At 38.0% G+C, this 14,500-nt stretch overlaps 1 protein-coding gene across 12 annotated transcripts in view; it reads left to right on the top strand.

Moving 5' to 3' along the window:
• Positions 1–14,500, top strand: part of OTUD4 (OTU deubiquitinase 4) — a 35,877-nt gene that overhangs the window by 15,575 nt on the left and 5,802 nt on the right. For 3 of the 12 annotated variants that reach the window (XR_005826045.1, XM_040581982.1, XM_040581993.1), the window contains exons 9-21: positions 1,275–1,332; positions 1,713–1,830; positions 2,064–2,128; positions 3,636–3,736; positions 5,101–5,225; positions 5,338–5,518; positions 6,759–6,924; positions 8,297–8,417; positions 10,423–10,478; positions 11,026–11,184; positions 11,758–11,896; positions 12,952–13,221; positions 13,963–14,003. Coding sequence is in view for 11 of the 12 variants with exons in the window: in XM_040581982.1 (XP_040437916.1) it covers positions 1,275–1,332; positions 1,713–1,830; positions 2,064–2,128; positions 3,636–3,736; positions 5,101–5,225; positions 5,338–5,518; positions 6,759–6,924; positions 8,297–8,417; positions 10,423–10,478; positions 11,026–11,184; positions 11,758–11,896; positions 12,952–13,221; positions 13,963–14,003 (1,600 nt within the window). In the remaining variant the exon portion in view is untranslated. Of the gene's footprint in view, positions 1–1,274; positions 1,333–1,712; positions 1,831–2,063; positions 2,129–3,635; positions 3,737–4,385; positions 4,566–5,100; positions 5,226–5,337; positions 5,519–6,758; positions 6,925–8,296; positions 8,418–10,422; positions 10,479–11,025; positions 11,185–11,757; positions 11,897–12,951; positions 13,222–13,962; positions 14,004–14,500 lie in introns of those variants that run through there. The other 9 variants (XM_040582034.1, XM_040582025.1, XM_040582006.1 and 6 more) reach the window with 9 other exon arrangements.

Raw genomic sequence — 14,500 nt, 5'->3', positions numbered from 1 at the left:
CTTAAAACCCTGGCTTGTGTGAGGTTCCATTGAAGCCATGGAGATTACGCTATGCTAGTGCATCGTGTCAGCTCTTCCTGCTGAGCGTCGTTAAAGTCCTTTCTGGGGGCTCTGCTGTAGTCTGTATGGCATGTGGCAGAAGAAATTTCTTGAGATGTTGGGAGGTGATTTTTTTTCTCCAAGCTGAAAACAACAGAAGGGAAGACTATGGAAATTGCCACAGAAGGAAAACCAAGTTCTGGGAAAGGGACTGGTTTTCTTGTTTGGAAAAAAAAAAAAAAAAAAAGAAATACCAGGGAACACTTCCAATTAAAATACAAAGTATTTCTGCCTCAGGGAACAATTATTGTAGTTAAATGTCAGAGAGTGGAAACCTTTATTTCGTTCTGTTCTCAGAGCTTTCCTGGGCTTCATATGCGGTAGCATTACCCCGTATCTTTGGGATTCATAAGAAAATACACTGCTAACCTTAACAGCACCTTTGTAAATGAAGGTCATATGCTCACTTAGGACTATCAAACTTGAATGTTTTTGATTTAAACCATATGTCTTATGATGTAAGGGCTAGTGTGTGTGACGGTTGACCTAGTTAACACAAATTACAAACATTTTGCTGTGTTTCTGTAGTCTTAAATTTTTGGCTTCTCTTAAGGTTGACTTTAACCTGTTTCAATACCTAGTTTTCCAGAAGATCTTTTTCATTTTAGAAAAGTGGACTTTTCAGTTATGTTATTATTGAATGTAATAGTTCAGTTAGTTTTAGAGAAAAGATAATCTTGTTTGGGTTTTTTTCTGTGGAAGGTAATTTTCCAGCAATGTCAGGTGTAGAAAACAAGAGTAAATTAGAGTGCCTGATGCCAGTTGACTGATGGAGTAGCTTTTGCTTTTGAGTGTGGTTTTTTTTTTTGTAATGTCTGCTTTTGTTAGGTTTTCATTGTGTAGCTGCAAAAATTTCAGAGTAATTTTTGTTTCCCTTGCCTACCCCCCCCCCCCCCTTTTTTCTTTGCTTAAATGATGGCTAAGTCAGTATGTGTGAGACTTCTGAAAACCTCTGCTTGAAACAAAAAAAATCTTATTTTTCCCTTTATATGATATAGAAATTCAGCTCTTGTTCTAGACACCTATTTCATTTTAAGAGATGGAGATGTTCTATGGTAAGCTTGTTCTTGAAAAATACGTAGACAGTGATAGTTTCAGTGTTTTTATCTACTTCCAACTGATTTCCAGGCCTTATTAATACTGTATTACCACAGCTTGCTTCTGTCCTTTTGCAGAAGTAAAGTTACAACAGTTAGTGATATGAATGGATTGAAATCTCTTTCTGGCAACAAGGTATTTATACGTTAAGATTTATTTTCTTCCTCATAACTTGTACTCTGCTATATTTCTTCAGTGTTTAATGTTCATGAGAGAATGAGTTTCTAGTTTGCCTAATGTGTGATATCTGAAACTGCTTATTTCTTTGTAAAGTAATGTTTGCTTTTGGTGCGCCAAAAGGTGTATAGTGACCTTCTCAATGCTGCTTAGTTCTTAATTTTGCTCTGGTATGGTTAAAAGAACAGTATTGAACTAATTTTTCAAAGCTCTTTATGCTTTATGTATTTTCAGCTTCTTTATATTTTGTTTTAAAGCTTGAGCACTGTGGCTGAAAAATGGATAACTGTACATCTTTAGGTAGTTGACCATTTAGCACTTTGTTTTGTTTCATACAGCACCTTAAGAGCAATGGGAGTCCTACCTTGTTGGTCTTGCCTAAAAAAGTTCTTAAATCACTCAATCCATCAGTTTACAGAAATGTTGAATATGATGTTTGGCTCCAGTCCAAATGGGGTAAGTAACTGAATACTTAAAAGTTGCAGTTTTTGCAAGCTGATGTATAAAGTGAATCCCTCTTGCAGAACAGTGGTGCAAATGGCAGTTTGGGTTTAGGCAGAAGTCTTCCTCACATGGGTCGATGCACAGATTTAAGGCCTGAACTTGTGGCTTGCATTTTCACTGCATCAAGAAAGTATCTCTGTTGGTGTATTTAAACTAACAGTATATTACTGCTAATGTGTTTACAGATCAGCAAAAACAAGATTTCTCTATTGCTGCTGGCATGCAGTACTCAGTTGGAGATAAATGTAAAGTAAGTAACATTCAATTACAGTTTATAGAGACATTAACGTTTTGCTCAAGATACTGATTTCCTCTCCTCGTTAAGCAAATAATATTTAGAAAGTAGCAACTATATATCAATATAGTTATGTCTGCAACTGAGCATATGCTTATTATATAATTGATGGTGGTGTTCGTGACTTTCCAGCACACATGTAGAAAAGGTGTGTAATAGAACATCTCATTAGTGCAATATTACCACATTAAAAAGCGTGGTGATTCTTCCTCTTGAACTATTCAAAGTGTTAGACAATTGCTCTTTAAATTCTATTAAAACTTGCAGTATCAGTGCTTAAGAAGAAATAAGATTTTTCCATTTAGCATTCGGATTTTAGATTAAACTCCTTACATGTGTTAACTGAACTGGTGATACTTGGCTAAATATAGTTCTTTCTAGGACATTTGACCATCTATTAAAATTATTAATGTTGAAGTGAAAATACTCAATTAGGTTTATCATGCAGCATGGGGGCTCTTTGAGTTTGTACTTCTAATTCCATTACACTAGTGAAAGCATAGTAAATAAATTGCAGGAAAAACACATTTCTAAACTTCAGGGAAAAAAACCCCAACACAAACAAACGAAAAAAAGGCAGCCCTCTCCGCCCCCAAATGACAAACCTGCAAAAGCCCACAGAAAACAAACAGAAAAGCCTAATGTAGAGTTTATTATTTATTGTGTAATAGTACTGGCTTAAAACTTGTATTTAAGGCCCTAAGGCTATCTTGTGTAGTATTTACTACAGGGTACAGATATTATTAGTAGAAAAAACTCTGGTAATTAATATACATATAAAATTTGACAGCAAGAGTATGCAGCAAGGCAGTAAATACATGGCATAAAAAGACTGGAAGGGAAGATGAAGTAAATAGTGAAAAGTGGAGTTGACCAAATTAATACAACTGGAAAGCCAAATGTTGTAGCTGAATGTTATGAAATTTATATTTAATGGAAGAATTTTAAGGACACAATGTCAGTCAGACAAGTAACAGTGATGATCATGTCTGAACAACTGTTTTTGGTTGTTTTAAACATTCTGAATAGTAACTTCAGAAGTAATTGGTGCTCCTTATGTGCTTGACTAAACTGGATTTCACTGAGTTCTTTTAATGAATTTTTAACAAGGGAAAGTTTTGGGTTTTATTCTGAGAGAAAGATGTTTTCAGTAAAGCTGAAATCCCTTGATATCCTGATTACTTCAACTTTCTCGTATAGTTTTGAAAGCGGAATTTCATAAACTGGCATTACCCAGCAAGCTTTCTGGATTTTTCTGTTGTTTTTTGACAGTATTTGTATTTCTTTTTGAAGAAGCAATATGGATTGAAGATATGGTTTTGGCACATTTACTGAATTAAGTGATGTTTATTTCTCTGTTCTTCTGTTGCCCAAAGTAAAAGTTCTCATTACTGGTATTCTAGTTATGTCCTCTGATTGTATTATTTGACGCTTATGTGCCGTTTTTTCTTTTTCTTTGTAGGTGCGCTTAGACCATAACGGGAAATTTTATAATGCTCATATTCAAGAAGTTTGTTCAGAGAATGGGCCAGTTGTTGTATTTGTAGAAGAGCTTGGAGCAAAGTAAGGGCTTAATCTCTTTTGGAGAAAAGATTGCCAAACTGAACACTGGACATGGCAGCATTACTTTACTTCAGAGTTAATTTCAGCCCCTGAAGTATATCTACTGAACTTGAAGCAGTACTGTGACAAAATTGTTAAGAAAATGACACACTAAATGAAAAAAAGGGGGTGGGTGGTTGTTTCTGCATTGATTGTCGATTCAGACTTTTTTTTTCTTTAGTGCTAAGTAGCCTGGATATTACTTGCAGAGGACACTAGTAAGTACATTATTGTTAGAATTTTTTTGTGCCAAGATTCAATTCTAAACAGATTGACACCATCCTAATTACAAAGCACAACAAGCAACACTTTAATTACATGTTAGATTTGTGACAAGCTTTTCATATTGAAAGGTCCATCACAGCACCTAGTTTCTCTGTTGGTTGAGTAGCTCTACCTGTTTTCATACGGAGTGCCAATTTTCTGTTTAGGTCAGTGTCACGTTTGCCCTGTGCTGGGACTGTTAAAAGCTGTTGTTGGGGATTGCAGTGTGGTTTTTTGTGCTGTTGGTTGGCTGGGTGTTTTTGTTGTTTTCAGAGGTGGCAGTGGTGGCGGTTTTCATTGTGGGGGGTGGTGTGTTTTGTTTTTTGGTTTGGTTTTTTTTTTTCAGGAGGTGGGCATGGGTGCAGTTTGAGACCTATTTTTGAGCTCTGCTGTAAGTTCTGTAACTCTTCTGGAGAAAAAAAAACCCCAAAGTTGTGTAGTTTGGGAAGAGGAAACACTTTCAGTCAGTGTGAATGAGGGAAGGAGAAAGGTGCCCATTAATCTCATCAGACCTCCTTTTGTTAAAGTAAATAATAAATAAATTGTCTTGCACTTTGTTCCTTTTTTAAATTGAGATTTAATCTGATTGGAACTGTGTATTATAGATTTGAATGTCTTCCTTTCAAATAACGTAAAGTTGTTTGGACATCCTACAGCATCCTCATTAAAACAGCAGTAATTGCTCTGGGATATAAACCACCAATATAATGTTTTTCAATCTTGACATCTATTGCAGTGTTTGTGGTAATTTTGCCTGAGTCTGTAGCTTTTCTGTCTGCCCTGAATATGTTGTAATACTCACTTCACAAATGATTGATCATTCTTTACCAGATAGGCTTGTATCAACTTGTCAGAGAGTTTTATTTATAAAAAGGGGAAAAAAAAAAAAAAGGTTTGTTTTTCTGCCTGTCGCTTGAGTGTAATCATAAAGAGCAAAGGACTTTGCAATGCTCTCAAAAACTGAAAGATCCACCAGTCTTAGTAAACATGTAGTATTAATTTATGTAAGCCCCAGTCTGGTCTTTAATATAATTTTTTCTCCATAATTCCTTGTTTTGTAGGCATGCTGTCTCACTGAAGAGCCTTAAACCTCTTCCACAGGCCTCTCCTATGGAGGGCTGGAACACTGTGCCAGGGAAGAAGATGAAAAAGTTTTTCCCAACATGGGGTCAGAATGCTCAGCCCGGTAGGATTGTACCTGTCTTTGTGTGGCAGAATCCTTATTGTCAGACATTTTGTCCCAAAGAGCTTAAAAAATTATTTAAAAAAATGTATCTGTTTTCACTTCTTTATTACAGATGCAGATTGCAGAGGGCCAAAGAATCAGAGCAAGTCAATAAAGCCCCAGTCAGCACTACCTCCTCGACTTCAGCATACCGTGGGAACCAGGCAGCATCAGTTCTTAGGTTCTGGACCCCAACCTTATCAGACCTCAACTGAGCAAAAAGCTCCATGCAGGAATCCTTCCCAAACTGTAAGGTAAAACTGCAAATAACATCCTCCTTATCTTGAACTCTGGCTGAGCTTCTTGAAGCCCAAGTGTCTGCTTCAGATGCTTCCAATATACTCTTTTGAAATATGTTGCCGTTAAATTCTTCAACGGTGTTCTAGGTCCTTAAGAATACACACAAGCACAGGAAAAATAATTCTTTTTTTTTTAATTTTATTTTTAAATCTTTTTCAAAATTGCTATCATCGTGAGATCCACTTTTTTTCTTGCATGGCAGCATCTTCCCTGCAAGAAAACTACCAAACCTGCAGTTTCTTATTGGAAAGTGGTTGTGTTGGGGGTGTGTGTGTGTTTTTTTTGTTTTCTTTTTTTTCCTAGTTGGGGCTGAGGTAATGTTGCATGTAGTTCTTGGGCATGGCTAAGATCTTCCCTCAGCTTCTGCAAAACCTGTCATAGAGAGGACTCTTTCATGTTATTACTGATCGCTTGAAGGATTATAAGAACGGCATTTTGCCTGCATTTGTCGGTAGTGATTTTTTAATTGACTGGGCTGCTGCAGCAGATTTTTTCATCATTGTTGCTACTGTTCTGTCCTATCTAAAAGACTATTCCGTACTTGGTTACAAACCCAAACTCTTCATGGTCTGTTCTGTCACTCTTCTGTATCGTAACTCCTCGTGGAATAAATGGGGCTGGGGTGTCTTTGGAGTCTGCCACATACAATATTCTAAGGGCGTTTTTCTTCCACCTTTAACCTAAATAGATGAGTATCCCAAGATGTTTAGCTAAGTAATTAAGAAAGCCAAAACAAGTGATGTTATTTTTGTGTGGCAATACTTCAGACATGGAAAACTAATGCATTTTCCCTTTTGTTGTTGTATTTACAGAAATCTTCCTCAACTGTCTCTTACATGTTTATATGTAGCATGTGGGGGCATGGTCAGTTCTCAATTGGCACAGAAATGTATTAGATCACTTGATGTAGGAATTGGTTTTTTAAACTGTGATTTAATAATTACCGTTTGTTAGAAAGTCTTTCAAAATTGTATTGAACTGAATAAATAATAGACAAAATCTGTTCTTTCTCTTCCTTAAACTTTATGTGTGTGGGTAACTTGCAGTAGGCAGAAAGGGATCTGGTATATGTGGAATCACATAAGCAGTGCTGTATAATTATCTTTTCTTCCATCTAAACAATGGCTTTGTGTTGTGTTTGATACCGGTGAATTTCTTGGTCAAAGTGATCCCATTTCATTTTTCCTTTTATAGAAAACCAGACCGGGAGAGAACTGAGGATCTGAACCATGGCAGCAGAGATTGTAACTACTTTGGCTTATCTCCAGAGGAACGCAGGGAGAGACAGGCTATAGAAGAGTCTCGTTCGCTTTATGAGATACAGCAGAGGGATGAGCAAGCTTTTCCTGCTCTTTCCAGTGTATGCTTTTTTCATTGTAATTAATAGTGCATTTTTCATACTTGCCCATGAACCTTTAATTAGCAATCGTTATTTTGCTGTCCATGCATTACAGTACAATTTGGAAGTTAAGGATGTTTTCTTTACTCTCACTTTCTACATAGAAGTACGCAAATCTACAACACTTTGTGTAGTCAAGATAAGACACATACGTACTAATTTCCCTGGGAATAGTTGGTGTGCGCCATACATGGTTCTTTAGGCATGTAAATACAGTAGACACGTGAGCTTCTGAAAGCTGTGGGTATTTTTCTTCATGTTCCTTCTGTTTTTGGACAGCTCTGTGCTCCCTTACAGTTACTCAGATGTTGTCTTTTTCTTGTATGGTGGGATCAGGCTTCAAGGTGAAGAACTTGCTCTGAAGTACAGTTTAATTTAGCTGAGAAATAGCTCAGTAAAATGGCATTGTGGCGCTTGAATTAGTAGCGGAGGTGACTAGGTGATTGTTTCTGATTTGGTTTGCATAAAACCTGTTTTATTTGTCAGTGACTCTTCTTTTTAGCCTGAGAACTTACTGGTGTGAGAACTTGCCTGGTGTCATAAGTAATACAAATTCTTTGTCAGCCTTTCCCTTTTTATATCGTGGAGCTGAGCTGGCTTCAGTGGACTTGTCTATGTCTGAGGGAAGAAGGTAGCCTTTATATTTTGAGAGATTATTTTATTGATGCAGTTTTTGAAGAAAGTGGGTTGGAGTCTCAGTACACCCAGGGAGTGAGCAGGTCCTAGGGGTAAAAAGGGCTGCTGTCTACCAAGGTTTGTTCTAGAGATATGGGGGGCTTTTGGATTTAAATCTGAGGGCAAACCGAAACAAAAACCAGGCTGAGAGGAATGCATAGGTGAGAGATGGGCCTTAAATATCTCTTGCTTTGTGGAAGTGACATTCTGTGCTATATCTTTCAGTTCTTGAGCGGTAGTAACGTGGTGTCATTGAGAAGAAATGAACAGCTCTTTTGCACTGCCAAGAGCAGACTAAGTCTGAAGCCTAATGGGCGGTGGTTGCTCTCTTTCTGTGAGCTGTGGTTAACAGAACAGTATGCTGTATTTGCTCACCTGAAGGAGGAGGATGTGGTTTTAAAGCTATACTATCTTGAGTGAAGTGGTTTTTGTTTGTCATGTAAACTAATGACATGAATGCTTTTAAAGGACACTGCAAAATTTAGCAATGAATGAAAGAGTGGATGAATCTGATACTTACCATGACTGTTCCCCCCCTCCCTTTCTGCCTATCACGGGTATTATGTGTCATGAAGGCATAATAGTGTCATATCAGATGATGGCAAAGTGTTATCTCACTTATATAAAGTCATATTTCTGCTTTTCTAAACTTTTTTAGAATCAGTCTGTCTGTCAGGCTGCAACACAGACTGTGGATAATTTAAACCAGAAAAAGTTCTCAAATAATGAGAGAAGAAACAGCAAGTGGGCAGCAGAGGTGGAAGAGCAAAAGGATAAAGGTAAAAATAAATGTTTTTAGATAAAGGCTTTTTTTTGTTTGCTTATTTTTATTACCAGCCTCAGAATTTGTTCAAGACGGGGCATTTGTTCAGGCAACGAGGGGGAAATTATCGTTAAGTAATAGTGCCAGACTAAGCTAGGCTGAAGGTAGCAAAGGTGTGGTTTAGGAAGAAAGTACATGTTTTCCTGCTTTGAGTGTGGCTGAGAGCAGATTCCTTGCTGGGATTTTTTTAGTACGTGGGAAGAGGTATGAGAGAAATGAAAAGACTATCAGAGCTACCCTAAACTCGATCCTGTAGAAATTCCAGTGAGTGTGGCAGAAGGTGCCGGCGGGAGGATGATTAAGAGTGCCTACTGTAGTTGGTTAAGAGGAAACCAGGTAAAAGTATTCAATGTGGTATGGTTAAGAATTAGCACACAGTGGTACAGAAGGAGGGGAGAAGATGGTGTACAGAGGAGTGGAAAACCTCCCCACTTACAGCAGAAAGAGCTGTCACAGGGTCAAAACTTTTCTGGGTTTTCTCCTCCCACCCCCAGTCTGTTGAAAGCTCTTAAGCTTTTCTTCATTCTTCTTTTCCTCTTCTGTGAGTAATAGATGAAAGTTGAAGCTGGCTGTCAGGATCTAGTTAGTATATCTCTGCTAAATGCAACTGATACTGTTTGTTTGTTTGTTTTTTGTCCTGTCAGCTTTGCCATAACTAAACATTGACTTTGACCATAGCTTCTTCCACTACTTTTTTTTTTTCCTTCCTGATTAAAGAAAATCCAGACTCTCTAGCCTCCTCTTAGAAGCTGTTCTTTCCCTCCCTTTTCTTGAAGTTTTTGTTTTCTCATCTCTAACAGCAGAGGCATTGCTGTTGTGTATTCATGGTACTTGTGCTCCTTAGTATCACATGTTGTAAAAGGAACTGTTCAAGAAGGCCTTACAAGGACTGATGCTACCTATTTTTCATTCTCCGAGCATCTGAAAACTTGTTTCACTTGAAAACTTCCATCAGCAATGCTAAAAAGAATGTTCATGTAGAGAAAGCTCTTAACTACAGTGTCATGATAGATTTTGCTGAAGTGCATGGCATGTACAGGCTTCCCTGTTTTTTGTGACACTCTGGGTTGCGTTGCCCCTTCTGAAACTAGGTTAAAAATTGGATAGGAATAAACTACTTCCTTCTGAGTATTTAGAGATTCCTGTTCATGCTTGGGGAATTGGCAGTAATTCTTACAATTAATATTGTTACAATTTACATTGTCTAGTTGTGATGGTGCATATACTAGGCTTTTGAAAAGTACCTATCTATTTAGTGGCTACTGTTAAACTTATGTGCGTTAATTTGATTAACAAGCAGTGGTAACCAGCTTTGAACATAAGCTAGAATGTGAAGAACTTGTACAGCTCTTACTATATGAAGATTATGCCATGACTGTTTTCCAGCACCATCTCCCCCCAACAAGTGTTTGCTGGTGCTTGAGAAATTAAACTCTTTCTGCATCAGTCTGAAAACTTTGTAGATCTTTTGAACCATTAAAAACCTCCTAAGCTTATCAATCTTTTACTCGGTCTAAAGTAGACAAGACTTTTAAGCTTCTGGTGTCTTAACGCCTGAATATGGAAATGCAGATCAAAACATTTTCACTTTAAGCAAAGCACAAACTTTCTTTTTCACTAGGAGGGACTTAGGATGAATGATATGTGTTTAAAGAGACAGCTATGTTTCTTTCCTGCTTCCCTCAAGCATCAGTGAAATGGTTAACAAGCATCAGTAAAGAACTCCTGTGGAGCTTTGAAAACTGGGTTTGAAGTAGTAGCTCTGTTACTGCCCTAACAACTGTTTGTTTTAGGATGGTTTGATCTTTGATAAAAATTTAAGTTTTCTGAAGTAATATGTGCTGAGGTAGGTTTTGTTTTGAAGATTTAACTTTAGAAAGACAAACTTTTAACTGGCTTAAGTTGTGATAGCCATAAATGGTGTAATGGTTCATTTACTAGGTTATGTCTTGGTGTTACAGAGTCAAATTCCAGGCAGATCCACTTAAGTCAGAAGCTTGAGCCAAATTCATCTGAGGTAATCTTAAAGAAAAGACCAAATTTTTTCTTAATGTTATTGCTTCTCTGATACATGATTAGCAGAGCAATAGCTGCCTTTAGAGCTGTGATTGCTGCTGCTGCTTTACAGCTTTCAGTGAAATACTTCTAAGGTTGGAGGCTTGTATTGCTGTCAGCTTTCCTCAGCCCCTGTAATCCATACTTATAGTCTTTCTCTGCAACCTGAGTTCTCAAATCCGGGCTATCGAGAGCACTTGTGAATCTGGATTTGTAACTGCTTAGTACAGTCCATATGTTCAGTATAATGGGACCAGAGAAGATTTGATGTTTACTAATAGCTGTTGTGCTAACAGACCATGGTCTCTGAAGTTCAGTGGAGATTTGTGGCTTCTTGTTGGCTTTTAACCTTTGCTGTCCTTTCAATGAGCAGAATGTTGCGCTAGTTATAATAGTGATTGGGTGCTTAGCCCACTTTGTATGTAGTGTGGTTTAATATCTTTGAATGCCTCTTTGAAAAGTAAATCTGATTGTTAGACTAGCTGTGTCTGTTTCTAACTTTGCTTTAGAAGAATAGTCAAGATGAGAGTTTTCCAAAAGCTTCATCTCCTTTGGAACAAGTGAAAACAGATTCTCCGATTCTTGCTGAGCAAGTAAGAAATGTTTGTTTGATTTCAAAGTTTTCCAGTCAGGAGACTTCAGACAAAGGGGAGCTTCATCACAGCCACGTATGTATTATAATACTGGCTTTTAATTACATAGTCATTTCTATGGCGATAATGCTGAAATTTTGTATTTACATCTAGGAATCTGTTATGTCTAACATAAAGAATTTAAAAGAACAATGCTTCCTAGAAAAGTAAAAGTATATCCTTTCTCTTCTGAGAGGGGCTACTTGATATCTTTCTGCTAAGAGAGCTGTGATTTTAACTTCTTTACCTTTTGCCTTTTCAGGTTTCTCCAAGGTTATTGGTAATCATTTGTGAGGGTGGCTTTTCTTTTGGATGGGAGAAATTAAATGTAATGCTTGTGGAGGTGGTTATAACACTTCTGGCTGTCATGGTACAGGCATGTTCTGGGTAGAGCTCGGTGCAGAGTTCTTCACAGTGATGTGTAACGTACCTCAGACATCTCTTATGTATGCAGCCTGATGTGTTAGTAGCTGATATTTTGCTGTGGTGTTGGTCAATAGTCTGGGTAATACCGAGTCATCGAGCCTTTGTTGGTGGAAGTCAGACACATGAAGGGTCACCAGCAATGGTAATTTAGAATAACGTTGTGTTATCTCTTTGTTTTTATAGAACCTGACAGACTGCTTACCAAGCCTAACTCCAACACCCTCACCAGTCTTTTCTGAGATGCATTTACCTCCAGCAGTGCCTTCAGTACCAGCCATTGTGCCAGCTTGGCCAAGTGAGCCAACAGCCTATGGACCAGCAGGTTTGAAGAAATATTAACATAAATGAGAAACCACTAGCCCTGAAAAATATTTTAACTGTCTTGCTAAATTGAAGGTACTTCCAGGAGCCGCAGTTTCCTGCAACTTTGCATTCCACAAGGCAGTCATTTATAGGGATATAGTTTCTCACTGCTGAAAGCTAGTGAGAGTTGTAGGAGTTCTAGTATATCTTTGATTGGCCCATATGTGTAGTTTGCTTTACTCCCTACCTGAAGTTGGAAGAGGGATGCGTACTCGATTCTCTTGTTTTTCTCCTGAGTGGGATAGCGTTGAGTTTTGAGGGGGCTTACTCAGAGGATCTGCTTGAAGTGTAGCACACTGTCAGCACATAGAAGCTTGATTATGTGTTTGTGCTCTGTGTACCATGTAATATTAAAGCCCCTTGATTTACTAAGGACGGTCTGGTATGTCTGGAACTAATGAGATCCATTTGGACCTGAGCTGCAAAGCCAGTATAATGTTTTTTCTGTGCTACACGTATCTTCTGGTACGTGGAATTATTTTTGATTCAATATTGCTCATTGGATCAGGTGCTGCATTTTTTGTCCCGCTGTTGGGTTTCTGTACAAGAACTAGCTTTCAAATCTGCTTACTATGTTCAGATGATACAGTAATAATCCTCTCATAGTTGACCGCACCTGTGGCAGAAGATGCATAGCCCATGTAATGGAAGCTCAGATGGAGGGTTGACTGTATTGCCTGGTTGGAATGAGAACTGCAGAGATTTACACATAACTTACCAGTTCCCCCCTTTTTTTTCCCCTTCCTATTTCCTTGTGGTATTAATAATTCTAAAAATAAATATGGGAATGCTTTATCATTTCAGGAAAGCTTAACCGTTTTACTCTTTCTGAAAATTATTCTCTGCATTTAGCAATGTCTTTTTTTTTTGTTTGTAACTTCCCGACTCAAGGATATTCTGTATCTTCCTGAATACCGGTGGTTGGTTTTTTCTCCCTTCTGTCTTTTGAAACTTGCTTTCCTGCTGTCACTTTCTTTTGTGATAGTACATAGTTGATGTGTTTCTTTCCCATAGGTATTCCAGCCCAAATACCTGCTTCTTCATTGATGCCAGCTCCAGCAACGGGACCTGACTCTATTGTATCACAGGCTCAGGTAACATCTGCTCCAGTTGCTGGAGTTCCTGTGTCGCTGCAAGCAGTTAACCAGCCTTTAATGCCTTTGCCTCAGACTCTGAATCCTTATCAGGATCCACTATACCCTGGATTCCCTTTTACTGAAAAGGGAGAAAGAGCCGTTGCACCCTCTTACTCCCTGTGCAATACTGGGGAAGACTTACCTAAAGGTGAGAAACTAGAAGCGGAGTCGGGTTTTATACCATTTTTCCTAATAGGTTTTCTTCTCTTTAAATGTAGGTTAGGACAGCTTCATTGATCCTGTTGTTAGTCTATGTCAAAAGAACTAATTGTTGTCATTCCATGATGTAAAGTGTGGGAGGGATTATTGAATAGAGTTTTAACTTTTTAGTTTGCATTGCTACCATTGTGATTATTTTGCGTGGTTACATCTGGAAATTGGATATGATCATTTTGTGGTTCTTAGCTTGACCCATCATAACTTGAGGTTTTGTGAATGTAAAGGATTTTTTTTCTCTGGGGAACTGCTTTCTTTTTACAGTAACAGGTTTTCTCTTGTAATCAAAAGCTTGGAAGTTGTTGAGCATTTTCTCTCTGGTCTGGGATATAGGTTTTGGCATACTACAAATATGGAATATGCCCATAAAGAACATACCATGTCTGACCGTGCAGTGGTGTTTTACTGAACCGTTTCTTTACAAACGAGAAGTTCAGTTCCACAAACTGTTAAAACTGAAATGTAAACTGTGGTTGTGCTCTAGATACCTTAACTGTGGCAAGCACCCACCACCTCCAGTCAATCAGACATGCAAGCAGCAGCTTAATACCAGTGTTCCTCTACTGAAATGGAACTTTCTGCAGAGACTAGTTTTTGGATCAGATGAAGTGTAATATTTTAGGTCTTCATAGATCTTTTTCTGTTGTTTGTTTTTTGTTTTTTTTTTTCCCAGATAAGAATATTCTTAGATTTTTCTTCAATCTCGGTGTGAAGGTAACTCTTCAAACTTATTTATGTTTTTGTGTGTGTGGTACCATAAAATTTGCTTGTGTTTGGTAGCGCTTAGAGTGCAGGCGTTTGATTGCTGGAGCTGTACGCTTCACTTTCAAATTTGAAATACTTTCTTCTTTTGTCTTCTGTTAACTGGGTTCCCAGCAGTGGTCCACACTGCAGTTCAAGTTCACAGAAACAAATTTTATCTCAACAGTGATAGTGAGAACTATTGGCTTACAGCTGTGGCTATACAGTCAACAGATTGTGCTTTACAAATGCACAGGTAAGCCATTGTGAGTTTGAAGATGTATTTGTTCAGAAGCAGGGTATAATAAAAAGACCTTCAGACTTTGACCACGTCCATGTACAGGCAAAGCCATTGCAGTACAAATATCTAGTATGTCTTTCCCTGTGGATGCTCCCTTAAGTAACCTGCATGTTTCTCCTTTCTGCTGAGGTTAAGGACAACAGTATTTTACTTTTAGCCTTCCAAATAA

The sequence above is a fragment of the Falco naumanni genome, chromosome 1, assembly GCF_017639655.2.
Source record: "Falco naumanni isolate bFalNau1 chromosome 1, bFalNau1.pat, whole genome shotgun sequence".
In the NCBI taxonomy this organism is placed as follows: domain Eukaryota; kingdom Metazoa; phylum Chordata; class Aves; order Falconiformes; family Falconidae; genus Falco; species Falco naumanni.
The sequence above is the reverse complement of the archived record's forward strand: the minus strand, read 5'-3'. Positions and strand labels throughout refer to the sequence as shown.